Source organism: Accipiter gentilis, unplaced genomic scaffold (assembly GCF_929443795.1).
Source record: "Accipiter gentilis unplaced genomic scaffold, bAccGen1.1, whole genome shotgun sequence".
Classification (NCBI taxonomy): domain Eukaryota; kingdom Metazoa; phylum Chordata; class Aves; order Accipitriformes; family Accipitridae; genus Astur; species Astur gentilis.
The window spans coordinates 742,488-768,838 of NW_026060823.1; the positions used below are offsets into that span (position 1 = coordinate 742,488).

Sequence of the window (26,351 nt, forward strand, 5' to 3'; positions counted from 1 at the left end):
GTCCCAGGTGGAATTCCACCTCTCTGACGAGAACCTGGCCAAGGATGCTTTCCTCCTAAAACATGTCCAGAAGAACAAGATGGGCTTCGTCAGCATCAGACCACTGCTGTTCTTCAAGAAGGTAGGCAGCGCGTTGCGTTGGCCAGCCGGGGTGGGAAGTAGGGGTAGGAATGCCTACTTTCTAAAACTCCAAAATGAGTCTTAGAGAGTTTCTTCGACCGGCTTTTCGGTATCATGGGTCCCCGTCCCCGAGTCCCTGCTGAGCGTCCCCCCCAGCAGACTGCTGCTGGCCTGAGAGCTGCTGCCCCTGGAGCAGGACGTGCTGCACAAGGACCCCTCGGCCCCCTCCTGGCCCGGCAGCAACTTCAAGCCCAGCAATTTCAGCAATGCCTTCACTGGATTGCTCCTCGCCAGCAAAGTCTTCCCTCCGCTCGGGACAGGCTTGGGCACAGGCAGCTGCTACGGCCTCTGCCCCAGCACTGAGAGCACTCGTGGCTGCGGCTGGGGGAGTGGGGTGGGTGCCTGGGCACCCTGGCCCAGCAGCCCCTCGCCAGATGCCAAACCTCTTGCCGGCAGTCCTCCGGCAGCGGCGTGGGTGCCTGAGCCCCTCGGCCTGCGGGATGCGGTGCTTTGCCTGCCCCACTGTTGTCCCAAAAGTGGGGTCGTTTACCCGGGGTGCAAAATGCCAATATAAACACAGCAGAGCAGAGGTATTTTATTCCAGTTCATGTTTACGCAAAGATGGGGGCTAGGTGGTAATCCGCAACACTAGCACCCCTCATGCCTAAAGGGGCAAGCAATTTATACAGTTCAGTTATACATATTCGATTTCCAAAGTTCTTCCCAAACTATTGCCGGGAGTAGCTTATCTTGCACAGTTTCTATTGGGCTACAGTTTCCCTGCTTGGAATTAAAGGTCCAGTGTTCTTTTCTTCTACACCACATGCTCAAGGAGAGTGGGGGGGTAAGTCTTTTTGGTGTGGAATTGAGTTGGTGGTCATGATCTCCCCCTGCCACCTTTCTTCACCTTTCCTCCAGTATTCAAAGATGCTTCTGACTTCATGCCTATTAGCAATTATTCAACTTTTTGGCGCCTCCTGGAGTAGGATGTTCCCTTCTTCTCAGTTTTTTAGTTCTTCTTCAGGGGCACAGTTGTTAGCAAGGCATGCGTTGATCATACAAAGGGGATCTTGTTTCACAAGAGCTTTGTGGCCTTTTTCGTGTGGCTTAAGTACATCATTTCTTAAGTACATCATTTCCCCCTGTGGTGGGTTGACCCTGGCTGGATGCCAGGTGCCCACCAAAGCCGTTCTATCACTCCCCCTCCTCAGCTGGACAGGGGAGAGAAAATATAACAAAGAGCTTGTGGGTCGAGATAAGGACAGGAGAGATCACTCACCAATTATCGTCACTGGCAAAAGAGACTCCGCTTGGGGAAAATTAACTCAATTTATTACAAATCAACCAGAGCAGGGTAATGAGAAATACAACCAAATCTCAGAGCACCTTCCCTCCACCCCTCCCTTCTTCCCAGGCACAACTTCACTCCCGGATTCCCTACCAACCCCCCCCAGTGGCACAGGGAGACGGTGAATGGGGTTTACGGTCAGTTCATCACACATTATTGTGATACTTGCCAAACCAACCAAGAAAGGTAAAACTGGAGCGCAGGGAGCAAATGCTTTTCTTTCACCTTAGGCCAACTGCTCGGACGCTCTCTATGCTGCCCTGCCGCAGAGGGCATCCCTCTCGTACCAGTAAGAGACATAAGAGTGAATTAAAGCCAGAACTCCAAACCAGACCAAAAACCCAGTCGTGATCAAGAAGAAAGTGGAGAATGCATCAAATATAACAGAAAATTATTTTGGACATTCCCAGTTTACATTTGGAAAAAAGAGAAGGAAAACAAAGAGGAGGAATTAGGTATTAAAAGAAGAGCACTGAATGATAAAGCAGTAGCAGTCCCTCTACCACTACAAACCCACACCCCCACACGCACGTACGCACACAGACTTAACACCACCAAACTCCCCTTGACTGTGACGTTCCCCTCAGCTTGCTGGTCTAGAGATACTGAATGCCTGAAGCACACCAAGGATAACTGAAAACATCTGCATGGCTTTAATGGGAATCCTCCAACTGAAACAAAGCGTTTTCTCCCTCTGTCTGCGTTGGCACATCCCCGAGTCACGCTCTCACTCCTCTCCTTCAAAGTCAAGATTCCTAAACGGGAAAAGCGGGAGTGGGGAAAGGCGAAGGGAAGAGAAAAAGAGGGAGAGCATCATCAGTGGAAGACCTGCCAGCTGCTGCTGATTCAGCCCTGTTCGGGGGACCACCCCAGCAGAGAGGAGCTGGTTTGCATGCCACGGTCCTCCCTGCCTGTTCCCAGGGACAGGCCATTTGCTCAGCCTTGCCGGCCAAAGCGTGGGAAAAGCGTAGGTGTGCGCCGTCGCTTGCAGAGGAGCACGGTCACGTTCACGTGCAATCCTTTACCTTTTTCCTCCCTGGATTCAAAGGGTTTCTGTCTTCAAAGTGAGAGCCTTCCATACGGTCATTTGTGACATTTCATCCAGGATAACAATCTCAGAAGGATCAGTCCTGCAATAAATATTTTACATAGCAATCCGTGATTATGGGAACTGATGCCACCAAGGGCATTAGCATCAGCAAGAGGAACAGCGGAGCCCTGAGAATCAAAGCTCCGCATAAGTGTGGGAGGTTTTGCTGGATGAGGAGTTTTGGGAGGCAAGCCGGGGAGCTGCAGAGCAACAGCTCTGTGCAAAGGCTCTTGCTGGGGCTTAGCCCCGGTCCGGGTTCCTAAGCCACTGCTGGTACAGATCACGCCTGCAACTCCTCATGTGTTAAGTATGAGGATCTCCAGCTACCGTAAAAGCACTGATGAGGCAAGGTTTGGGGGTGAAACGCGAGTGCTGCAGCCACTCTGCTTGGGGTCAGAGCCCTGCAATTGCCTCCTGCAGCCCTGCCCCCGAATTTGATTTTCCCACCAAGCTGCCTGCTGGTTTCTGTGGGATGCCCCACAAAGAGGCAAGTGGAGAAAACTCTGCCAAACACCTTCAAGCTAATCTTGCCGGGGTTCCTGGCGCTTGGTGGGGCTTTACCTGTCACTGCTTTGTTTTGGGATATCCATGTCACTGGTCTTCCCCACGTTCAGCTGAACTGAACTTGCAGCAGCAGCAGCTTCCATCACGCTCCTGGACTCCTGATGTAAATAAGGGACAAATCACGTTCTCTGTCTTTGATCAAAGTGGAGATAAGCTGAATGCCCAGCACAAACTTAGCAGTCTGCCCTCCCCTTCTGCCCCTTGGCAGCTATAGGTATTAGTGCAGCAGGGGAGAAACCGTTCACTCCAAAGATTTCGGGGCAGGGGGATTGTGTGTTCAAAACACGATTATGAGCAAGTCTTGCCAGCAGCAGCAGCAGCAGCATCTAATAATAATCATCATAATGATAATGACCTTTGTGAAAAACGACTCGTTTTAAAAATTACACCTGTATTCAAGCGTTCAGCTCACTGCTACTTGAGGAAACAAAGGTTACAAAAGTTACAGGCTATTGGGATCTATTTCGATTGAGTGCTGATCTTCCCCCAACGTTTCCAGACAAGCTGTAAGAGAAACAGGCAATCTCACAGACACACGGAGATGTCCAGCCCCGAGGACACAGCAAGCCTTACCTCGTCTTCTTCTCCGGCTTCATTTCTGGCATCGTCCAACTTCTTCTTCCTTTCTGGCATAAGGTCATCCAGAGAGCTGAGCTCTCGCTTTGAGAAGCAGAAATCCATCGCTTTCCGGACAAATACGAGAGCCAAAACCTTCACGAATAAGAGGGAAGATGCCGTGAGCTCAGAGACGATGCCACCTCTCACTCCAACGCTGCAAACACCCCGCTGCCGAGCGGTGGCAGCTCTTACCATCATGGGAAAGATGATGGCGGCACGGGACACCTTGATGGTCCAGAGCAGGACGAGGCAGGTCAGCTGGATCGCCGTGAAGAAATGCACCTTTCGCAAGGGCACGTGCCGCAGTTAGATGAAATCCGGCTGGTGTTTCGCCGGCATCCAAAACAGCTTCAAGCGATCAAAGAACTGCGAAATAAAAGGGAAAGGTTGCCACCTTGGGACTGCGGCAAGTTGCTGGCCCTCTCGAGACGTGGAGGCACTTTGCAGCATCTCGCTTGCCGTCAGAAATCCTGGATCCCACCGCGTTCCTCCTGGGAGCAGCACCCATTTTCCCTTCGCTCCATCTAGCAACCGGCTTGCCCCTGAGAGCTGCCCACCAAACGGCAACTATACCATGCCATTCCATTATTAGCATTTCTCAGCCCACTGAATCCCCCCGCGAGGATTTCCACCAGTGGTAGAAACTGCCTTCCCTTTGCACCAAATTCCCCCGCTTTTCACGTAACCAAACACTGACCTGCCCTAAACCCTGCAACAGAGAGCGCTGAACTTGCCTGGTCCTCCCAGCCCTATCTACCTCCTGTGCCTCCACCAATCTCTTTCTTACACAAAAGAGTTTCATTGCTTGCTCTGCGAGAAGTTTTTCCCATGCCACTGCTTTTTTCCCTGCTGCTACGGAGACAAAATACCAGGGAGCCGACATGCTGCACGCTGTAAAAGAGTCCGTACCTGAATTCCTCTGAGCGACGACACACCCATGTAGAGAAAGACGCCATAAAGCACAGGCATTGGTATAAACTGGGGGGGGAAAGAAAAAAAAAAAAGAAAGAATGCAATCGTTTCTTTTTCTGTATTGCATTTTCAGTATTACCACCCTCTTCCACAGGCACTGCCTAAAATTGCTTGAAGCTTTTTCCATTCAGGCTTAGAGATGGGTCAGATTTTAACCATTGTTTTGCCATTTTGTGCGCACGAGTGAGCTAAGGCTCTGCTTTAGGCTGAACTTGGGAGTTACCTCTCCTCAGAATAATCCTATTTTCCAGAAAGGTTGGAGGAAAATAGGCGATTTCACCCGTGCTACCCTATGCCGCATTCTCTGGCGGTAGAAGAAACACTTCTGCCTATTCTTGGGGCAACAGGCAAAGGCCACAGGCCTCCTTTTAGCCTAGAGACGAGATTACTTTGTGGGAGGAACGTGCAAGGAAGCCCACGGGGATGACCTCAGTGTGTTTAGCTCCTGGGAACGGCTGCTCTGGGGCATTTGGGGAGCAAATTGCAGCCACTAAAGGGCTGCCTGTTTGAAAGACAGCAGATGTGCTGGTCTGAATATGCTCAACTGTAACCCATAAACATGGGCGGGCCTGAAAGACACCCAAAAATTCAAGCAGTTGCATTGCTTGCTCATCTCGAGCACACCAAACGGGGGCCTGAAGGGCTGCAAAGCCTAACCGAGGCTGGTTCCCACCGTGGGTCAAGCCCCAAGGGTTGGGATCACCTCCTCCTCCTCCGCTCCACAACTAACTACTCAGGCCTGCAGAGAAGGGACTGTTTTTCTGTAACCTCCAACAAGCTCGTGGTTGTTGGGTGGTTTGCATTTTCCTCTCACCTTTAACACAGAAGTGAAGAAGACGGAGCAGCCCATGAACACAAAGATCAGCAAGCCAGTGACTCTCTGCTCTCGTATCCCCAGAAACTTGGGTTGTTCTCCTGGAGCTGAGCAGTCAGACTCTACTTTGAGGCTATTCACGTGGGTGATGGACAGGACGGTCGCAGCCACAAACCAGGGCAGCCCCATCACAGAGCACACCCCGAGCATCACGGCCACCACAAAAAGGTCCAGGTGGTACCCGCATCCTTTCTGCAGGCAGGAAAACAAGAAACAGAGCATCCCATAGCACAAGAGCAAGGATAACGTCGCAAGTCAGACTCAAACCCTGCTCGAGCACAAGTCAACTTCTTCAGAATTCAAAACAAGAAATGGAAACAAGCAAGGGTGTATGCAGGCTTTGCACAAGCACCTGGCATGAAAATCTGGCAGGAGTTCAGACACAAGGGATACGCAGAGCTTGTGCGATACATACTTCTCCAAAAAAAAAACCAACCCACAACCCAAAAGCACCAAACCATTTTTTCCACTTACAAAGAAAATTCTACCACTTGCGAGGAAGGTGTGACTCTGAGTTATCCCTGGCAGCGCATCAAAACAATTCATTCCCCGCACCTGCTGCTGCTGCCATTTTAAAACAAAAACGCACTTCTCTATTGCTCCAAGATTAATTTGCTCCTCCAAAAGGTTGCTCATCTATACTGCCCTGTCACTTGCTCCCTGCATCATCGTTAATCCAGGAGAGCATCCTGCCACGCAGCCTGACCTTGTCCCAAACCAATGCCTTCAGAAAGCATCGGGAATAAGAGCTTCTCCCCAGACCTGCAGCCCAGAACGGGCTGGAGTCATCTCTCACAGGCCCTTACCTTCAGCTTGTGCTCCTTCCTGTTCACAATAACGGCACTGATCTGCTGGTCCATGAATATCAAGATGGTGCAGAGCAGAGCTGGGACGAGCGCAGCCAACACCGTCCACCAAGGGTTGGGTCCTATGGGGTTGATGAACCACCCGCGGTCGTCTCTGGTAGGCTGCAACAAAGCCCACACATCAGCATTGTCTCCCAGCCCAGGCACTCCACTGGCTTTCATTTTCCCCTCCCTCCTTGCGTCAGAGCACCTCCCAGCCCTGGCTTCATGTCCCCCTCTCCCGGGGGCTTCAGCAGTGCCAGTCTCCTCCTTGCAAGCAGCTCTAGATACTTCCCCTGTAGGTATCTAGTTTTGGGGCCATCTTCTCATTTCCAGGAGGAAGCAAGGCACTTGGAGGTGGAAGAGGAGATGGTCACACCACCAGCATCTCCTCCAGACTCAGCCCTGCCCTGCCCCGGCATCACCTTGTGGCACCCCCACGTGCCAAAACACCCCGTTACCTTGAACGCATGGGGGACCTGGAGCTTCGGCGATGGGATCCCAACCACAAAGTCAAGGAGCACCATGATGACGATGGTGAGGAAAACAGCAAAGTCGCTCACTGTGGACCGTACCTGGGGCGAGAAACCAGAGGTGAGAGGGGCATGGCAAACAGGGCCCTAAGGTGAGATGCAAGAGTTGCAGACATCCACAACATTAAGGCTGCTTAACCAAATCCCACCACCCCTCTGAGCACATGCAGCCTGATCCCTTGCTTAGATACTGCTGCTGTGTTTGTCCCTGTGAGATCTGGGGTCAGACAGTAAAAAAAGCTTAACTAGGCCGACAAGGGTTGGTTTAAGTCAAAACCTAAAAATAATATTAAAAATAAGAAAACACATGTCTGCCACTACAGCTACACTCACAGCTACAATGGCAACAAGGCACTGAGGCATCCTTTAGTCCTCAAAAGGAAGTTCCTCACTTGAATCTACTTTCTGCTCGAGCACATAATGCGCAGAAGGTAGGGGAAAAAATAACAAAAAAAAATAACATTACAGTTTGCAGGAGTCATGGAAGAGCAGGTTGCAGATATTTTGCTTTTCCTCCTCCCCTTCTTCCCCCTGCTCCCTCCCATCACCTTAGAGCACGCTGCCCTAACAGATTCACAGAAACTGAAGTGAACGAATATCTTAACCCTGAATTAACATAGAAGCAATACTATGGAGAGTGGAGGTGTTCTTTTAAATTTAACAAGTTCTACATTTAAGAAGCCTCCTCCTTGCCAGCACAACACATGCAAGTATTGACCTGTTTCAAAAATAAACATATTCCCCTTTTTCGGAATATTGACCCAATTCAGTTACAAAGGAACTGTAATTCAGCCCCAACAAACTCCTGCTTTATAAACGGGAAACTTTTTCTAGGAATACCTTTCAGTATTTTCAAAATTGAAAAAGAAAAAGAAATTAACCAATAATTTTCTGTATCAGTTACGATCAGCACATTTTCTTCAATAATATTTGCAATGCTACTACTGTACTCTGAAGATTTGTTTCAACTTAACTAACAGGAGCATTTTTAAACAGGCAGTATATTGGTCTCATTTCCTCAGGAACGGCAGGGGCTTTCTTCTGTCTCAGGAAGAAGATGACAACAACAGAACTCATCAGCTGTCACCAAGCTTGGCCACAAAGTAATGGCGTCATTAAAAGAACGTCCCCTGGCTTCCACAGCTTCCCAACTATTAACTACATCTTTTGTAAGCCAGCTTCTCAAAGTTGTTCACTGCCAGGTATCGGCCAACAATAAAATGCACAGGGAGAGAAAGTCTCAAAGGAAAGCTGAACCCATTCAGAAGTAAACAAATGTCGCACAAGTGTCACTTGGAAATAAGGAAATAGGGTGGAGTGTAAGGAATTACGGCATGCAAGTGTTCTCTGGTATATGGTCTGGCAGGCAGCCATTCTCATATCCTCCACATTCAGGGGCCCCAGCCAGAACTCGGTCAGAGATGAGAACTCTCCTTCCTCTTCAGAAAGGCCCTCTCCTCGCTTAATATGGAACAAGTTAATGAAAGGAGTTACACAGCGCGCCACAGCAGAAGGACAGATATCACCCACCCAAGACTCACGCTGTGGTCATGAAGCCTTCATGAATCACCAGGGACACAAAAGTACGATTCAGGAAGGGACGCTGAAGAGGGTGGAAAGAATGGAAGAAAGCAAGGGGCGATGACAGGCTGCCAAACTCAAACAAATGCAGTGCTCTCCCTACCATCAGGAGATCAAACACCTGCAGGCTGCTCAGAAACGTACGCACACTACTGGCAGCACTGTCCAAAGGGATTACGCTGAGGGAAAGAGCTTGGTCACAGACAAGAGCAACATTTCAAGCATCTTCTGAACACCACACGACACCACAAGACAGACAACACACCTTCCTCTCCAAAATCAACACAGAGAACAAAACAAGGAGGAAGGTTAATCCTCCTAGATCTGACGCTATTCCAGCAGAATGCTAATAAGCAAAGCTAAAGAAACAACTGCGTTTCAATTCATCCCAAAATAAAGTCATGCAGCAGAATTTCAAAGACTCGGCCTACTTCTCCAAAGGAAAAAGGAGACTAGTGTGGCACGAGATTTAATGCAGCTTCAGGTCTGGAGACAGCCTAATTGGCGTGGTGTTCATAGCACAGTCTCTTCAATTCTGCAGCAGCTAACAACAGTCACTTCCAGAGTAAAGCCAGGCCCTGGCAATGCCTGTGCACATCTCATTGCCAAAGCAAATTCACTCACACTCATAAAACCACTCTCTAGGCAGAGGCTTGAGTCATTGCCTATGGCATTTTAGCCCTGCTGCAACCTCACTGGCATGAAAACAGCCCTTTCGGGATGCCACGACACTGTTCTGTTCCTCTGATGCAGGGATACTTTCCTGGCTCAAAAGGATCTCAGTCCTAGTTTCTGCACGGGTGCCACCACCTGAAAAGAGACTTAACCTCAACAGTTCAGAACATTTTCCAAAAGCCTCTGAGGGCATCAACCTTGAACTGCTGTCCGATGATGATCACAGCCTTGCAACAACATACACAGGGAGCCAGATTATGCTGAGCCACGGCTTTTTTATTAATACTCATGAATACTATCATTATTCATTTTTTATCAGAGGCTGAGACACCAACAACAACTCATAAAGTTTCAGACCAAGTTTGAGCCCTACAGAACACTCCTTCAGCAGGACCCAATCTAGAGGCACCTGCTTAAAAATACAACCCTTAAACCTAAGCAGCTCCAGCTCCTTTTTCAGAGCACCTCAAACTTCTGGAATTATTACAGATCGCAGCCTCCAGCAATTCCCAGTCCCCTCTCAAACTAAAAGCTCCAGAGCTCCTCGACTGAGCTGGTCAAGGTTTTGCCCACTCACAGAAGCACTTGCCCATCATCTCTGTCTGCCTGCCTGACTAGCAGACACAAGCAGATTCCTCCAGGGCAATACCCTCAGGGAAAGTCTCTTTTTCACTTCTAAAGGACCATCCTCCTCACTTGTTTTACATCTTCCCCAGCTGACCAGGCTGCTCAGCACCCTGTGCTTTAGTTACTTTGCTGGCTGCTAACTCAAACTTCCCATTGCAGCCTTACCACACAACTGTTACCTCCCACAACCTTCCTATTCATTGTCCCCTGCACACCCAAAGGCCGCTTTCCTTTCTCTGCCTTGCATGCCAGCAGTACCACAGACTAAAACACTCTCCCTTCACTCTCCTTTCTCAGGCTTGACACTACAGTGCCTTCTAGAAACTGAGAGCAGCAGTTATCCTAAAAGGCCTGCTCAGCCCCTCTGCCTGCAGCAGAGGCATGCTCTTCTTTCCAAACAACAGGACAGGTTTGTCACAAAGACGTCGGAAAGAGGAGTGGCAGCGCAAGGGGAACCTCGTGAAAGAAAAAATCCCAAGAGCACAACAAACAACTGCTGCCACTGAGAGTTTCCAGACTCTTTCCACATCCACACTTGAGCGCCAGATTGCCAGGCCAGCAAAAGGCACATTGCTACCAGCAGACAGCCCAAGAAAGAAGGACATACTTTGCGTACAGAGCTCCACGGCTGTGCTGGTTTTGACTGGCAGAGAGTTAATTTTCCCCACAGTAGCTTGCACGGGGCTACGTTTTGAATTTGTGCTGAAAGCAGTGCTTACACAGCATCAAGGCCTTTTCTGCCCCTCACCCCACCCCACCAGGGAGTCGGCTGCGGGTGCACAAGAAGCTGGGGGGGGCACAAAACTGGGACAGCTGACCCCAACTGACCCAAGGGATATTCCAGACCACAGGATGTCACGCTCAGCAATATAACTGGGGGAAGAAGGAGGAAGGGGGGACATGCCCAAGTAACTGTTAGGCGTGATGGAACCCTGCTTTCCTGCAAACTAAACACCTGCCAGACAATGGGAAGCAGTGACTGAATTCCTGACTTGGCTTTGCTCGCGTGCACAGCTTTTACTTGTTAAACCATCTTTATCCCAACACGCGAGTTGATTCACCCTTCCGATCCTCTCCCTCCTCCCACTGCAGGGCAGCGAGCGAGCGGCCGTGCAGGGCTTAGCTGCCGGCTGGGGTTAAACCACTACAGAGGCTCGAGAGCTTCTCAGCTGAACGCTTTAAACAACATTTCAAAACACCGTCAGTAAAACCAGCCTCTTTTCCCACTGAAGCACGAAACCCACGCACGGCACTGGAACAGGAGCGCTTTTTACAGCTCCCATTACTCCCATTACACTCCCGTGCAAGCGCAGTAGCCCCTCGGAAGCGACCGCTTTCACGGTCAGTGAAAGAGGGCAGGAAAAGAGCAGCCCCCCCAGTCCCGTCCGAATTGAGGGTCTCCTAGGAACCTAGGAACCTCCTGGTTTCAGGCAACCGACAGGTAGGTACCTGCTGTCGAGGACGTCCTCCGTTCTCCCAGCCGAGGGAAGGAAGCAGCAGAGCCAACGGGACGCGACTGCTCTGGAAACGCCACTGCCGACCTCCCTGAAGCTCCCTCCAGGGCCTCTTGCCCCGGGGGCTGCCAAGAACGCCCGGGCAGGACTGTGTCGCAGCCCGCCACCCACGCCAGGCTGGGAGGGAGGGAGGGAGGGAGGGAGGGAGACCCCCGGCGGCTGCGGGTCCCTTCCCTGCGGGGACAGCCGGCAGAAACTCCTTTCTCTCCACACACAGCCGCACGTCTCCGCGGTGCCCGCCGGCCTCCGCCGGACAGCCACCAGCGGCAGGCAGTCCCCTGCTGCCCCCGCAGCCCCGGGGGCGGCAGGGAGGGGCCGGGACCGGCCGGGCCTGCGGGGGGAAGGCCGGGACCCGGCGCCCCGGCCTGCCGCGAGGGGAGATGCCGCCGCCACCGCCGCCACCGCCGCCGCCGCCGCCGCCTCAGCCCCGCTGCCGGCCTGCGAGGCCCCCGGGCAGCCTCGGCGCTGGCGACCGCCGGGCAGCCCACCGCTCCACGGACGGGGAGGAGCCCCCGCCACGGCCACCGGCCCCGCTTCGCCCGCCGCCCGCCCTTGCCTCAGGCGGGGCCGGGCCGGGGCTGCGGCCGGAGCGGAGCCGAGGGCAGCCGAGCGCAAACGAGAGGAGCCGAACCGAGCCGAGCCCAGCCGAGAGGAGCCGAGCCCAGCCGAAGGGAGCCGAACAGAAACGAGATGAGCCGAACGGAGCCGAGCCCGGCCCGGGCGCCCCCCCTCTCTGCTCCATCTCCCCACGCTGCTCGGCACTGGCTGCTGCTGCTGCTGCGCTGCAGAGGCAGCTGCATTTTGGGGCTTGGAGCGCTTGGGGTTCCAGCGTGAGCCCGAAGCATCAGAGGAGCTGGCCTGTACCTCGTGGCAGGTCTTGCAGCTGCTTTCAGGGGGGTCTGGGCTCTGCCCAGGCCTCTCAAGTCAACGTTGACTCTGGTGCCTAATGACAGTCTGCTGGCAGTGGCCCTGGTAGCTCAGCCCTTTCTCTCCCCAGTTGCGATGATGTCAGCAAAAAAGGACTGTGGTGGTTTCAGCCCAGCTGGCGACCAAGCACCACGAGGCTGCTCGCTCGCTCACTCCCCCGTGGCTTTGTCCCCGCAGCAGCTGCAGCTGCAGCAGGATCGCGCCGCTTTCCATCCCCAGGGTGCGGGGCAGGGCTGCCCAAAGGGAGCCCGAGGGGTCGCGGGCCGAGACCAGCGGAGAGCCGCCAGGGAAACCGCCGCCTCCGTCCATCGCACGGACGGGAGCCGCAGCAGCCGGAGAACGCTCCCGAGTCGTGCCGCTCCCAGGGCAAGCCCAGGCACCGCTTCACGCGTGGGACGGGACGTGCCGTCCCGAGAGCGGGGCTAGCGGTCAGGATGCTGACCAAGCAGGAGCTCTCCTTCAGTGGGTCCCGGGACATCCCTGCTGAGCTCAGCCGAATCCTCCTCGCTGGGCAGCAGCTGGCAGGACAAAGAAACCCGGGTGGGCGCAGGACAGAGACACGGCGAGAGCGACCTGCCCTTCCCGGGAAAGAGGAGTCAGCCACGGCTCTCCCGGGACTGATGCCCCATGCCCACCCGTGCCTTTGCACCAAACAGGCTGGAAAAGGTCCCTGGCTGCCGACCCCAAACACGCTCCCCCGCAGGAGCTCCCCGGACCCTGCTCGGGGCACCAGGGCTGGGCTCAGGAAGGAGTTTTTTTCCCCCGGGCAGATTGGCACAGCTCCCGGGGGGAGTTTCCCCTTCCTCTGCAGCACTAAGCACAGCCCCTTGCCGGGGTCCTCGGGGCCATTTCTGGCCAGCGAGTCCCTGCTGTTGCAGGAGCAGGAGTCCAGCTGTGCCCTCCAGCCCTCTGCCTCTCTTGGCAGGGGAACCTCACGCACCTCCACGTCTCCAAGTCACCTGCAAAACAAGGAGCCTCAAGAAAGCCAACTTTGCCCTGGTGCTTTTAAGCTGGCACACTGCCGTGGGGAGAAGAGAAAGCCGGGGGGTTTCTTATCTATCTATCTATCTATCAATCTATCATCTATCTATCCCTGCTGGGAGGGAATGAAGATGAGGGAGCCAGGCTCTTCTCAAGAGTGCCCAGTGAGAGCACCAGCGGCAACAGGCACAAATTAAAACACATGATATGCTCCAGCTGCACATGAGAAAACAACTTTTTCCTGTCAACGTGGTCAAACACTGGCACAGGTTGCCCAGGGAGTTTGCGGAGTCTCCGTCCTTGGCGATGTTCAAAACCCAAGGGCACATTGTCCCGGGCAACCTGCTCTAGGTGAGCCTGCTTGAGCAGGCAGGTTGGACCAGAGGAACTCTACAGGTCCCTTCCAACCTCCACCCTCCTGTGTGAGTCCGTGCTTTGGTTTCACTCCTAAAGCACCTGAACTCAGCCCTGATGCCTGCGGGAAAGGATGCTGGGACAAGGCAAGATCCCAGACTCCTCCCCGAGGACTCATCACAAAAACCCATCTACCTACTCCAGAATATCGTATGGCAGACGCACTCAGAAGAGAGAAAAGATCCTTTTATTGCAAACATCAACTGCGGCGGGGGGCGGGCCTGGGAGTCACAGGGCTTCAGCCAGTAACAGGGAAACGGCACCTACAACGACAGAGTCAGAGAGCACTGATAAACCCATGAAGGCAGGAATAGGCATGACTCGCTTCCCCTTTCTTTAGGGAACACCGCTGACGAGGAATTGTTCATAGCCCAGAAGAGAGAGCTATGGCTGGCATCAACCAGGGCACGGCTCTGGCGCCTTATGCCCACGGGAAATGCCCTTAGAGACCTGCATGCATGCACAGATGCACAGGGCCCCTGTGCCACGCAGCAGGGCTCGATGGGGAGCCCCTGGGGAGCGGCCATGGAGTTATTTCCAAGCCCCGCGCAGCACCGTCCCTTGCCAGCAGGTCGGACTGACTTGCAGCAGTGCTGAGAGTTGGGAAAGATGGGCAGCAGAGCCTGGTACACACCTGGGCTTCCTGAACTGCTGGACCTTCCTGCATCTTTTCACCGGTCCGTCCCCAAAAACGTTTTCTCTCTTCCTCCTCCTCTTTTCTGCGTGTCTGTCACTCTTCTCTCCCCAGACCTGTTTTCTCTTTCGTTTTTTCTTTTTCTCCTTGTCCTGGGGAGAGCCTGCAAACCTTTTCATCCCACAGCAGTATGAGGTAGGGAAAGGCACGACCCACTGGAGTCGGTTCTGATTTTAACCAAAGCGAGCTCGTTTTACCATCTTTCCTCTGACAGGTTTGCCAGCTCTTCTGGGCGCACCAGGGGCTCTGCCGCGCTCTCAGGGGTGGTTGGAGCCAAAGCAACGGGTACCTACAACAGAAATGAATTAGAATTCTAATTAGAATTATAATTCTAACTTAGAATTCTTCAGAGCTCTTTTCTTTCATCATTTCATGCGCTTATAAGCGACTGTAATGCCACCTGCACGTGCTTTGCAGACAGTCTATTTATCACAGGCAATCCAAAAGCACCTGTACCGTTGCTTTAATAAAGTGCGCTGCTCATTAATCTAGTCGTGATAGTTCGTTCGTGCAACCAAACTCCCTAAGTCTGGTCATTCTCGTGCATTGAAGACAGCTAAGCCGAGAGTACAGTGCGCTATTAAGGGCATCCCTCATTGTGATAGCTCAGCATATTGAACGCGACCGCCCTTAGAGCATCGAATTGGACATCGCTCAGAAAGAAATTAAACCTAGCCGTCCCCAGCCCCTCTGACATCTGAGGATAAGCTGGAATGCAAGGCAGTTTATTTTCTGCCAAACTTCTGGACTCAGTAACGCCACACAGCCCAAAGGCCTTCCTCCCAAGGATGCTGGGCCAAGGGGCGGCAGGCAGCGCTGCGCACAGGGGGCCCCCTCACCCCCACCCCATGTCACAATGCCACCACCCGGCAACGCAGCAGTCACAATGCCCCGGGGCACTATAAAAGGGGCAGCCTCCCCTGTCCCACTGCCAGTCTGCCTGGCAGGCGGCCCAGACACATCCCAGAGGAAGTCCGTGAGGAGCCGCTGGAATTCCTTGCCCAGTGCTGAGGGAGGAAGACCAGAGGCTGGACCAGGCTGCTAGAGACATGAAGAACCACCAAGCCCTGGAGGTGCCCGAGGCCATCAGGCTTGTTTGCATGGAGAGCTGTGGCAAGACCAAGGGAATGTCTTCTTGAGGAGCACTGCAGAGCTCGCCGTCCTCACTCCCTGCGGAACCAGTGGCAGCAGCCGTAAGAAGTGGGATGCAGAGATGTTGCCAGGGCTCCCAGTGCTTTGGAGCACCCGCTGGTGGCCCAAAGGCGCGGGAAGGATTCTTGCCCCCAAGGTCAATCAGGCCGGGGGCACTTGGCCACTCTTGGAAGCCCCAAGATGGCTCCAGGTTCAGGGAGAACAGGGCTTGGGCATCCTCTGGGGGGCCTGACCGGCCTGCGGGACCAGGAGGCAGGTCTTGCTCACACGTGCTCAGGGAATAGCCGATTGCCAGCTCTGGGGACAGGAAGGAATTTTACCCTGGCGCAGATTGGCACTGGGCCCCAGGAGTTTTTGCCTTCCTCTGCAGCACTGAGCAGGACCACTTGTCAGGCCTCCTCCGCTCCATTTTGGCTAGGTTACTGCCTGCTGCTCGTGCAAGATCTCAGGTAGCAGCCCCAGACTCCTAAAAGGAAACTACCCTTGAGATTTTTCTTTTTTGGAGCAAGCTTGCCCCTTTGGGATCCACCTGTGTCTCCTCCCAGGCATCTCCAGAGCCTTTTGGCCTCTTCATAGGTATCTTTTCTTAGGATCTAAGGTCTGAAAAGCAGACGCGAAAAGATTCTGGGAGATGCCTGGGAGGACTCTCAGGTCGATCCTGGAGGAGAGCTTCCTGCAAAAGAGAAGAATGATCCAGGGTAGCCTCGTTAGACAAGTCTGGGGCTGCTACCTGGGATCTCCAGTCCTCATAAGAAAAGGCCAAAAGATGCTAGGAGACGTCTGGAAGGATTCACAGGGAATCCCGGAGGGCACAGGCTCCTCCAAAAAAGAAAAAATCCTCAACGGTACCTTCCTAGGACGAGTCTGGGGCTTCTACCTGACCCCTTAGGTAGGTAAAGCAGAGGACAGAAGACTGTGGGAGATGCCTAGGAGGAGTCTCAGGTGGCTGTCGGAGTTGAGAGATTTCTCTACAGGAGAACAAAAATGTCTCGAGCTACTTACTTGGAGGAGTCTGGGGCAGGTAGATGGGATCTCCGGTCCCGAACGCAGAGGTCAAAACATTCTGGGATGACGCCTGGGAGGAGTCTTGGGTCGATCCTGGAGAAGAGAGCTTCCTGCAAAAGAGAAGAATCATCTAGGGTAGCCTCATTAGACAAGTCTGGGGCTGCTACCTGGGATCTCTGGTCCTTATAAGAAAAGGCCAAAAGACTCTAGGAGACGTCTGGAAGGAATCAAAGGGGATCCCAGAGGGCAGAGGTTCCTCCAAAAAAGAAAAAAACCTCAACGGTAGCTTCCTTGGAGGAGTCTGGGGCTTCTACCTGACCCCTTAGGTAGGTAAAGCAGAGGACAGAAGACTGTGGGAGATGCCTGGGAGGAGTCTCAGGTGCCTGTCGGAGTTGAGAGATTTCTCTACAGGAGAACAAAAATGTCTCGAGCTACTTACTTGGAGGAGTCTGGGGCAGGTAGCTGGGATCTCCGGTCCCGAACGCAGAGGTCAAAACATTCTGGGATGACGCCTGGGAGGAGTCTTGGGTCGATCCCGGAGAAGAGAGCTTCCTGCAAAAGAGAAGAATCATCTAGGGAAGCCTCATTAGTCAAGTCTGGGGCTGCTACCTGGGATTGCCAGTCCTTATAAGAAAAGCCCAAAAGACTCTAGGAGACGTCTGGAAGGAATCACAGGGGATCCCGGAGGGCACAGGCTCCTCCAAAAAAGAAAAAACCTCAACGGTAGCTTCCTAGGAGGAGTCTGGGGCTTCTACCTGACCCCTTAGGTAGGTAAAGCAGAGGACAGAAGACTGTGGGAGATGCCTGGGAGGAGTCTCAGGTTGCTGTCGGAGTCGAGAGATTTCTCTACAGCAGAACAAAAATGTCTTGAGCTACTTACTTAGAGGAGTCTGGGGCAGGTAGATGGGATCTCCGGTCCCGAACGCAGAGGTCAAAACATTCTGGGATGACGCCTGGGAGGACTCTTGGGTGGATCCCGGAGAAGAGAGCTTCCTGCAAAAGAGAAGAATCATCTAGGGTAGCCTCATTAGACAAGTCTGGGGCTGCTACCTGGGATCTCCGGTCCTTATAAGAAAAGGCCAAAAGACGCTAGGAGACGTCTGGAAGGATTCACAGGGAATCCCAGAGGGCACAGCCTCCTCCAAAAAAGAAAAAATCCTCAACGGTAGCTTCCTTAGAGGAGTCTGGCGCTTCTACCTGACCCCTTAGGTAGGTAAAGCAGAGGACAGAAGACTGTGGGAGATGCCTGGGAGGAGTCTCAGGTGGCTGTCGGACTTGAGAGATTTCTCTACAGGAGAACAAAAATGTCTCGAGCTACTTACTTGGAGGAGTCTGGGGCAGGTAGATGGGATCTCCGGTCCCGAACGCAGAGGTCAAAACATTCTGGGATGACGCCTGGGAGGAGTCTTGGGTCGATCCCGGAGAAGAGAGCTTCCTGCAAAAGAAAAGAATCATCTAGGGTAGCCTCATTAGACAAGTCTGGGGCTGCTACCTGGGATCTCCGGTCCTTATAAGAAAAGGCCAAAAGACGCTAGGAGACGTCTGGAAGGAATCACAGGGAATCCCGGAGGGCAGAGTTTCCTCCAAAAAAGAAAAAAGCCTCAACGGTAGCTTCCTTGGAGGAGTCTGGGGCTTCTACCTGACCCCTTAGGTAGGTAAAGCAGAGGACAGAAGACTGTGGGAGATGCCTGGGAGGAGTCTCAGGTGGCTGTCGGAGTTGACAGATTTCTCTACAGGAGAACAAAAATGTCTCAAGCTACTTACTTGGAGGTGTCTGGGGCAGGTAGATGGGATCTCCGGTCCCGAACGCAGAGGTCAAAACATTCTGGGATGACGCCTGGGAGGAGTCTTGGGTCGATCCCGGAGAAGAGAGCTTCCTGCAAAAGAGAAGAATTATCTAGAGTAGCCTCATTAGACAAGTCTGGGGCTGCTAACTGGGATCTCCGGTCCTTATAAGAAAAGGCCAGAAGACGCTAGGAGACGTCTGGAAGGAATCACAGGGAATCCCGGAGGTCAGAGGCTCCTCGAAAAAAAGAAAAAAACCTCAACGGTAGCTTCCTAGGAGGAGTCTGGGGCTTCTACCTGACCCCTTAGGTAGGTAAAGCAGAGGACAGAAGACTGTGGGAGGTGCCTGGGAGGAATCTCAGCTGGCTGTCGGAGTTGAGAGATTTCTCTACAGGAGAACAAAAACGTCTCGATCTACTTACTTGGAGGAGTCTGGGGCAGGTAGCTGGGATCTCCGATCCTGAACGCAGAGGTCAAAACATTCTGGGATGACGCCTGGGAGGACTCTTGGGTCGATCCCAGAGAAGAGAACTTCCTGCAAAAGAAAAGAATCATCTAGGGTAGCCTCATTAGACAAGTCTGGGGCTGCTACCTGGGATCTCCGGTCCTTATAAGAAAAGGCCAAAAGACTCTAGGAGACGTCTGGAAGGAATCACAGGGGATCCCAGAGGGCACAGGCTCCTCCAAAAAAGAAAAAACCTCAACGGTAGCTTCCTTGGAGGAGTCTGGGGCTTCTACCTGACCCCTTAGGTAGGTAAAGCAGAGGACAGAAGACTGTGGGAGATGCCTGGGAGGAGTCTCAGGTGGCTGTCGGAGTTGAGAGATTTCTCTACAGGAGAACAAAAATGTCTCGAGCTGCTTACTTGGAGGAGTCTGGGGCAGGTAGCTGGGATCTCCGGTCTCGAACGCAGAGGTCAAAACGTTCTGGGATGACGCCTGGGAGGAGTCTTGGGTCGATCCCGGAGAAGAGAGCTTCCTGCAAAAGAGAAGAATCATCTAGGGTAGCCTCATTAGACAAGTCTGGGGCTGCTACCTGGGATCTCCGGTCCTTATAAGAAAAGGCCAAAAGACTCTAGGAGACGTCTGGAAGGAATCACAGGGGATCACGGAGGGCACAGGCTCCTTCAAAAAAGAAAAAACCTCAACGGTAGCTTCCTTGGAGGAGTCTGGGGCTTCTACCTGACCCCTTAGGTAGGTAAAGCAGAAGACAGAAGACTGTGGGAGATGCCTGGGAGGAGTCTCAGGTGGCTGTCGGACTTGAGAGATTTCTCTACAGGAGAACAAAAATGTCTCGAGCTACTTACTTGGAGGAGTCTGGGGCAGGTAGCTGGGATCTCCGGTCCCGAACGCAGAAGTCAAAACATTCTGGGATGACGCCTGGGAGGAGTCTTGGGTCGATCCCGGAGAAGAGAGCTTCCTGCAAAAGAGAAGAATCATCTAGGGAAGCCTCATTAGTCAAGTCTGGGGCTGCTACCTGGGATTGCCAGTCCTTATAAGAAAAGGCCAAAAGACTCTAGGAGACGTCTGGAAGGAATCACAGGGGATCCCGGAGGGCACAGGCTCCTCCAAAAAAGAAAAAACCTCAACGGTAGCTTCCTAGGAGGAGTCTGGGGCTTCTACCTGACCCCTTAGGTAGGTAAAGCAGAGGACAGAAGACTGTGGGAGATGCCTGAGAGGATTCTCAGGTTGCTGTCGGAGTCGAGAGATTTCTCTACAGGAGAACAAAAATGTCTCGAGCTACTTACTTGGAGGAGTCTGGGGCAGGTAGATGGGATCTCCGGTCCCGAACGCAGAGGTCAAAACATTCTGGGATGACGCCTGGGAGGAGTCTTGGGTCGATCCCGGAGAAGAGAGCTTCCTGCAAAAGAGAAGAATTATCTAGGGTAGCCTCATTAGACAAGTCTGGGGCTGCTAACTGGGATCTCCGGTCCTTATAAGAAAAGGCCAAAAGACTCTAGGAGACGTCTGGAAGGAATCACAGGGGATCCCGGAGGTCAGAGGCTACTCCAAAAAAAGAAAAAAACCTCAACGGTAGCTTCCTTGGAGGAGTCTGGGGCTTCTACCTGACCCCTTAGGTAGGTAAAGCAGAGGACAGAAGACTGTGGGAGATGCCTGGGAGGAGTCTCAGGTGGCTGTCGGAGTTGACAGATTTCTCTACAAGAGAACAAAAATGTCTCAAGCTACTTACTTGGAGGTGTCTGGGGCAAGTAGATGGGATCTCCGGTCCCGAACGCAGAGGTCAAAACATTCTGGGATGACGCCTGGGATGAGTCTTGGGTCGATCCTGGAGAAGAGAGCTTCCTGCAAAAGAGAAGAATCATCTAGGGAAGCCTCATTAGTCAAGTCTGGGGCTGCTACCTGGGATTGCCAGTCCTTATAAGAAAAGCCCAAAAGACTCTAGGAGACGTCTGGAAGGAATCACAGGGGATCCCGGAGGGCACAGGCTCCTCCAAAAAAGAAAAAACCTCAACGGTAGCTTCCTAGGAGGAGTCTGGGGCTTCTACCTGACCCCTTAGGTAGGTAAAGCAGAGGACAGAAGACTGTGGGAGATGCCTGAGAGGATTCTCAGGTTGCTGTCGGAGTCGAGAGATTTCTCTACAGGAGAACAAAAATGTCTCGAGCTACTTACTTGGAGGAGTCTGGGGCAGGTAGATGGGATCTCCGGTCCCGAACGCAGAGGTCAAAACATTCTGGGATGACGCCTGGGAGGAGTCTTGGGTCGATCCCGGAGAAGAGAGCTTCCTGCAAAAGAGAAGAATTATCTAGGGTAGCCTCATTAGACAAGTCTGGGGCTGCTAACTGGGATCTCCGGTCCTTATAGGAAAAGGCCAAAAGACTCTAGGAGACGTCTGGAAGGAATCACAGGGAATCCCGGAGGGCAGAGGTTCCTCCAAAAAAGAAAAAAACCTCAACGGTAGCTTCCTTGGAGGAGTCTGGGGCTTCTACCTGACCCCTTAGGTAGGTAAAGCAGAGGACAGAAGACTGTGGGAGATGCCTGGGAGGAGTCTCAGGTGGCTGTCGGAGTTGAGAGATTTCTCTACAGGAGAAAAAAAATGTCTCGAGCTACTTACTTGGAGGAGTCTGGGGCAGGTAGATGGGATCTCCGGTACCGAACACAGATGTCAAAACGTTCTGGGATGACGCCTGGGAGGAGTCATGGGTCCATCCCGGAGAAGAGAGCTTCCTGAAAAAGAGAAGAATCATCTAGGGTAGCCTCATTAGACAAGTCTGGGGCTGCTACCTGGGATCTCCGGTCCTTATAAGAAAAGGCCAGAAGACGCTAGGAGACGTCTGGAAGGAATCACAGGGAATCCCGGAGGTCAGAGGCTCCTTGAAAAAAAGAAAAAAACCTCAACGGTAGCTTCCTAGGAGGAGTCTGGGGCTTCTACCTGACCCCTTAGGTAGGTAAAGCAGAGGACAGAAGACTGTGGGAGATGCCTGGGAGGAGTCTCAGGTGGCTGTCGGAGTTGAGAGATTTCTCTACAGGAGAACAAAAATGTCTCGAGCTGCTTACTTGGAGGAGTCTGGGGCAGGTAGCTGGGATCTCCGGTCTCGAACGCAGAGGTCAAAACGTTCTGGGATGACGCCTGGGAGGAGTCTTGGGTCGATCCCGGAGAAGAGAGCTTCCTGCAAAAGAGAAGAATCATCTAGGGTAGCCTCATTAGACAAGTCTGGGGCTGCTACCTGGGATCTCCGGTCCTTATAAGAAAAGGCCAAAAGACTCTAGGAGACGTCTGGAAGGAATCACAGGGGATCACGGAGGGCACAGGCTCCTCCAAAAAAGAAAAAACCTCAACGGTAGCTTCCTTGGAGGAGTCTGGGGCTTCTACCTGACCCCTTAGGTAGGTAAAGCAGAAGACAGAAGACTGTGGGAGATGCCTGGGAGGAGTCTCAGGTGCCTGTCGGAGTTGAGAGATTTCTCTACAGGAGAACAAAAATGTCTCGAGCTACTTACTTGGAGGAGTCTGGGGCAGGTAGATGGGATCTCCGGTCCCGAACGCAGAGGTCAAAACATTCTGGGATGACGCCTGGGAGGAGTCTTGGGTCGATCCCGGAGAAGAGAGCTTCCTGCAAAAGAGAAGAATCATCTAGGGTAGCCTCATTAAACAAGTCTGGGGCTGCTACCTGGGATCTCCGGTCCTTATAAGAAAAGGCCAAAAGACTCTAGGAGACGTCTGGAAGGAATCACAGGGGATCCCGGAGGGCACAGGCTCCTCCAAAAAAGAAAAAACCTCAACGGTAGCTTCCTAGGAGGAGTCTGGGGCTTCTACCTGACCCCTTAGGTAGGTAAAGCAGAGGACAGAAGACTGTGGGAGGTGCCTGGGAGGAGTCTCAGGTGCCTGTCGGAGTTGAGAGATTTCTCTACAGGAGAACAAAAATGTCTCGAGCTACTTACTTGGAGGAGTCTGGGGCAGGTAGCTGGGATCTCCGGTCCCGAACGCAGAGGTCAAAACATTCTGGGATGACGCCTGGGAGGACTCTTGGGTCGATCCCAGAGAAGAGAACTTCCTGCAAAAGAAAAGAATCATCTAGGGTAGCCTCATTAGACAAGTCTGGGGCTGCTACCTGGGATCTCCGGTCCTTATAAGAAAAGGCCAAAAGACTCTAGGAGACGTCTGGAAGGAATCACAGGGGATCCCAGAGGGCACAGGCTCCTCCAAAAAAGAAAAAACCTCAACGGTAGCTTCCTTGGAGGAGTCTGGGGCTTCTACCTGACCCCTTAGGTAGGTAAAGCAGAGGACAGAAGACTGTGGGAGATGCCTGGGAGGAGTCTCAGGTGGCTGTCGGACTTGAGAGATTTCTCTACAGGAGAACAAAAATGTCTCGAGCTGCTTACTTGGAGGAGTCTGGGGCAGGTAGCTGGGATCTCCGGTCTCGAACGCAGAGGTCAAAACGTTCTGGGATGACGCCTGGGAGGAGTCTTGGGTCGATCCCGGAGAAGAGAGCTTCCTGCAAAAGAGAAGAATCATCTAGGGTAGCCTCATTAGACAAGTCTGGGGCTGCTACCTGGGATCTCCGGTCCTTATAAGAAAAGGCCAAAAGACTCTAGGAGACGTCTGGAAGGAATCACAGGGGATCACGGAGGGCACAGGCTCCTTCAAAAAAGAAAAAACCTCAACGGTAGCTTCCTTGGAGGAGTCTGGGGCTTCTACCTGACCCCTTAGGTAGGTAAAGCAGAAGACAGAAGACTGTGGGAGATGCCTGGGAGGAGTCTCAGGTGGCTGTCGGACTTGAGAGATTTCTCTACAGGAGAACAAAAATGTCTCGAGCTACTTACTTGGAGGAGTCTGGGGCAGGTAGATGGGATCTCCGGTCCCGAACGCAGAAGTCAAAACATTCTGGGATGACGCCTGGGAGGAGTCTTGGGTCGATCCCGGAGAAGAGAGCTTCCTGCAAAAGAGAAGAATCATCTAGGGAAGCCTCATTAGTCAAGTCTGGGGCTGCTACCTGGGATTGCCAGTCCTTATAAGAAAAGGCCAAAAGACTCTAGGAGACGTCTGCAAGGAATCGCAGGGGATCCCGGAGGGCACAGGCTCCTCCAAAAAAGAAAAAACCTCAACGGTAGCTTCCTAGGAGGAGTCTGGGGCTTCTACCTGACCCCTTAGGTAGGTAAAGCAGAGGACAGAAGACTGTGGGAGATGCCTGAGAGGATTCTCAGGTTGCTGTCGGAGTCGAGAGATTTCTCTACAGGAGAACAAAAATGTCTCGAGCTACTTACTTGGAGGAGTCTGGGGCAGGTAGATGGGATCTCCGGTCCCGAACGCAGAGGTCAAAACATTCTGGGATGACGCCTGGGAGGAGTCTTGGGTCGATCCCGGAGAAGAGAGCTTCCTGCAAAAGAGAAGAATTATCTAGGGTAGCCTCATTAGACAAGTCTGGGGCTGCTAACTGGGATCTCCGGTCCTTATAAGAAAAGGCCAAAAGACTCTAGGAGACGTCTGGAAGGAATCACAGGGGATCCCGGAGGTCAGAGGCTACTCCAAAAAAAGAAAAAAACCTCAACGGTAGCTTCCTTGGAGGAGTCTGGGGCTTCTACCTGACCCCTTAGGTAGGTAAAGCAGAGGACAGAAGACTGTGGGAGATGCCTGGGAGGAGTCTCAGGTGGCTGTCGGAGTTGACAGATTTCTCTACAGGAGAACAAAAATGTCTCAAGCTACTTACTTGGAGGTGTCTGGGGCAAGTAGATGGGATCTCCGGTCCCGAACGCAGAGGTCAAAACATTCTGGGATGACGCCTGGGATGAGTCTTGGGTCGATCCTGGAGAAGAGAGCTTCCTGCAAAAGAGAAGAATCATCTAGGGAAGCCTCATTAGTCAAGTCTGGGGCTGCTACCTGGGATTGCCAGTCCTTATAAGAAAAGCCCAAAAGACTCTAGGAGACGTCTGGAAGGAATCACAGGGGATCCCGGAGGGCACAGGCTCCTCCAAAAAAGAAAAAACCTCAACGGTAGCTTCCTAGGAGGAGTCTGGGGCTTCTACCTGACCCCTTAGGTAGGTAAAGCAGAGGACAGAAGACTGTGGGAGATGCCTGGGAGGAGTCTCAGGTGGCTGTCGGAGTTGAGAGATTTCTCTACAGGAGAAAAAAAATGTCTCGAGCTACTTACTTGGAGGAGTCTGGGGCAGGTAGATGGGATCTCCGGTCCCGAACGCAGAGGTCAAAACATTCTGGGATGACGCCTGGGAGGAGTCTTGGGTCGATCCCGGAGAAGAGAGCTTCCTGCAAAAGAGAAGAATTATCTAGAGTAGCCTCATTAGACAAGTCTGGGGCTGCTAACTGGGATCTCCGGTCCTTATAAGAAAAGGCCAGAAGACGCTAGGAGACGTCTGGAAGGAATCACAGGGAATCCCGGAGGTCAGAGGCTCCTCGAAAAAAAGAAAAAAACCTCAACGGTAGCTTCCTAGGAGGAGTCTGGGGCTTCTACCTGACCCCTTAGGTAGGTAAAGCAGAGGACAGAAGACTGTGGGAGGTGCCTGGGAGGAGTCTCAGCTGGCTGTCGGAGTTGAGAGATTTCTCTACAGGAGAACAAAAATGTCTCGATCTACTTACTTGGAGGAGTCTGGGGCAGGTAGCTGGGATCTCCGATCCTGAACGCAGAGGTCAAAACATTCTGGGATGACGCCTGGGAGGACTCTTGGGTCGATCCCAGAGAAGAGAACTTCCTGCAAAAGAAAAGAATCATCTAGGGTAGCCTCATTAGACAAGTCTGGGGCTGCTACCTGGGATCTCCGGTCCTTATAAGAAAAGGCCAAAAGACTCTAGGAGACGTCTGCAAGGAATCACAGGGGATCACGGAGGGCACAGGCTCCTCCAAAAAAGAAAAAACCTCAACGGTAGCTTCCTTGGAGGAGTCTGGGGCTTCTACCTGACCCCTTAGGTAGGTAAAGCAGAGGACAGAAGACTGTGGGAGATGCCTGGGAGGAGTCTCAGGTGGCTGTCGGAGTTGAGAGATTTCTCTACAGGAGAACAAAAATGTCTCGAGCTACTTACTTGGAGGAGTCTGGGGCAGGTAGCTGGGATCTCCGGTCTCGAACGCAGAGGTCAAAACGTTCTGGGATGACGCCTGGGAGGAGTCTTGGGTCGATCCCGGAGAAGAGAGCTTCCTGCAAAAGAGAAGAATCATCTAGGGTAGCCTCATTAGACAAGTCTGGGGCTGCTACCTGCGATCTCCGGTCCTTATAAGAAAAGGCCAAAAGACTCTAGGAGACGTCTGGAAGGAATCACAGGGGATCCCGGAGGGCAGAGGTTCCTCCAAAAAAGAACAAAGCCTCAACGGTAGCTTCCTTGGAGGAGTCTGGGACTTCTACCTGACCCCTTAGGTAGGTAAAGCAGAGGACAGAAGACTGTGGGAGATGCCTGGGAGGAGTCTCAGGTGCCTGTCGGAGTTGAGAGATTTCTCTACAGGAGAACAAAAATGTCTCGATCTACTTACTTGGAGGAGTCTGGGGCAGGTAGATGGGATCTCCGGTCCTAAACGCAGAGGTCAAAACATTCTGGGGTGACGCCTGGAGGAGTCTTGGGTCAATCCTGGAGAA

At 52.8% G+C, this 26,351-nt stretch overlaps 2 protein-coding genes and 1 long non-coding RNA gene across 52 annotated transcripts; all 3 read right to left on the reverse strand.

The window, feature by feature from the left end:
* Window positions 1-1,469: 1,469 nt before the first annotated feature.
* Window positions 1,470-4,036, reverse strand: LOC126036765 (electroneutral sodium bicarbonate exchanger 1-like). Its single transcript, XM_049796855.1, has 5 exons — window positions 3,933-4,036; window positions 3,696-3,833; window positions 3,120-3,220; window positions 2,494-2,598; window positions 1,470-2,223 (listed from the first exon to the last, which is right to left on the reverse strand). Exons 1-4 carry the CDS (start codon window positions 3,936-3,938, stop codon window positions 2,511-2,513), a joined length of 333 nt encoding a protein of 110 aa, XP_049652812.1. The 5' UTR covers window positions 3,939-4,036; the 3' UTR covers window positions 1,470-2,223; window positions 2,494-2,510.
* Window positions 4,019-7,000, reverse strand: LOC126036764 (electroneutral sodium bicarbonate exchanger 1-like). The gene is made up of 5 exons (XM_049796854.1): window positions 6,893-7,000; window positions 6,393-6,554; window positions 5,527-5,778; window positions 4,650-4,718; window positions 4,019-4,106 (listed from the first exon to the last, which is right to left on the reverse strand). The coding sequence occupies exons 1-5, from the start codon at window positions 6,956-6,958 to the stop codon at window positions 4,047-4,049; spliced, it is 609 nt and encodes a 202-aa protein (XP_049652811.1). The 5' UTR covers window positions 6,959-7,000; the 3' UTR covers window positions 4,019-4,046.
* A 6,866-nt stretch (window positions 7,001-13,866) lies between these two features.
* LOC126036766 (uncharacterized) lies at window positions 13,867-26,351 on the reverse strand. 50 transcript variants are annotated; one of them, XR_007505331.1, is made up of 25 exons: window positions 26,249-26,351; window positions 25,807-25,919; window positions 25,366-25,478; window positions 24,923-25,035; window positions 24,482-24,594; window positions 24,039-24,151; window positions 23,598-23,710; window positions 23,157-23,269; window positions 22,716-22,828; window positions 22,275-22,387; window positions 21,834-21,946; window positions 21,391-21,503; window positions 20,949-21,061; window positions 20,508-20,620; window positions 20,065-20,177; window positions 19,624-19,736; window positions 19,183-19,295; window positions 18,742-18,854; window positions 18,299-18,411; window positions 17,857-17,969; window positions 17,415-17,527; window positions 16,974-17,086; window positions 16,532-16,644; window positions 14,318-14,666; window positions 13,867-13,946 (listed from the first exon to the last, which is right to left on the reverse strand). It is a non-coding gene; the product is annotated as an uncharacterized LOC126036766 (long non-coding RNA). The 50 variants fall into 50 exon arrangements; XR_007505342.1 differs by lacking the exon at window positions 20,508-20,620; XR_007505339.1 differs by lacking the exon at window positions 19,624-19,736.

Bases quoted from the DNA above. Each gene is read 5' to 3' on its own strand.
- LOC126036765 (XM_049796855.1), bottom strand. The intron at 3,221-3,695 runs GTAAGGCTTGCT...TATTTACATCAG, and splicing joins AAGCCGGAGAAGAAGACGAG to GAGTCCAGGAGCGTGATGGA. The intron at 2,599-3,119 runs GTAAAGCCCCAC...TATTTATTGCAG, and splicing joins CCAAAACAAAGCAGTGACAG to GACTGATCCTTCTGAGATTG.
- LOC126036764 (XM_049796854.1), bottom strand. From the start codon at position 6,958: ATGGTGCTCCTTGACTTTGTGGTTGGGATCCCATCGCCGAAGCTCCAG. The intron at 6,555-6,892 runs GTAACGGGGTGT...GCTTTGTTGCAG, and splicing joins AGGTCCCCCATGCGTTCAAG to CCTACCAGAGACGACCGCGG. The intron at 5,779-6,392 runs GTAAGGGCCTGT...TCCTGCCTGCAG, and splicing joins GGAAGGAGCACAAGCTGAAG to AAAGGATGCGGGTACCACCT.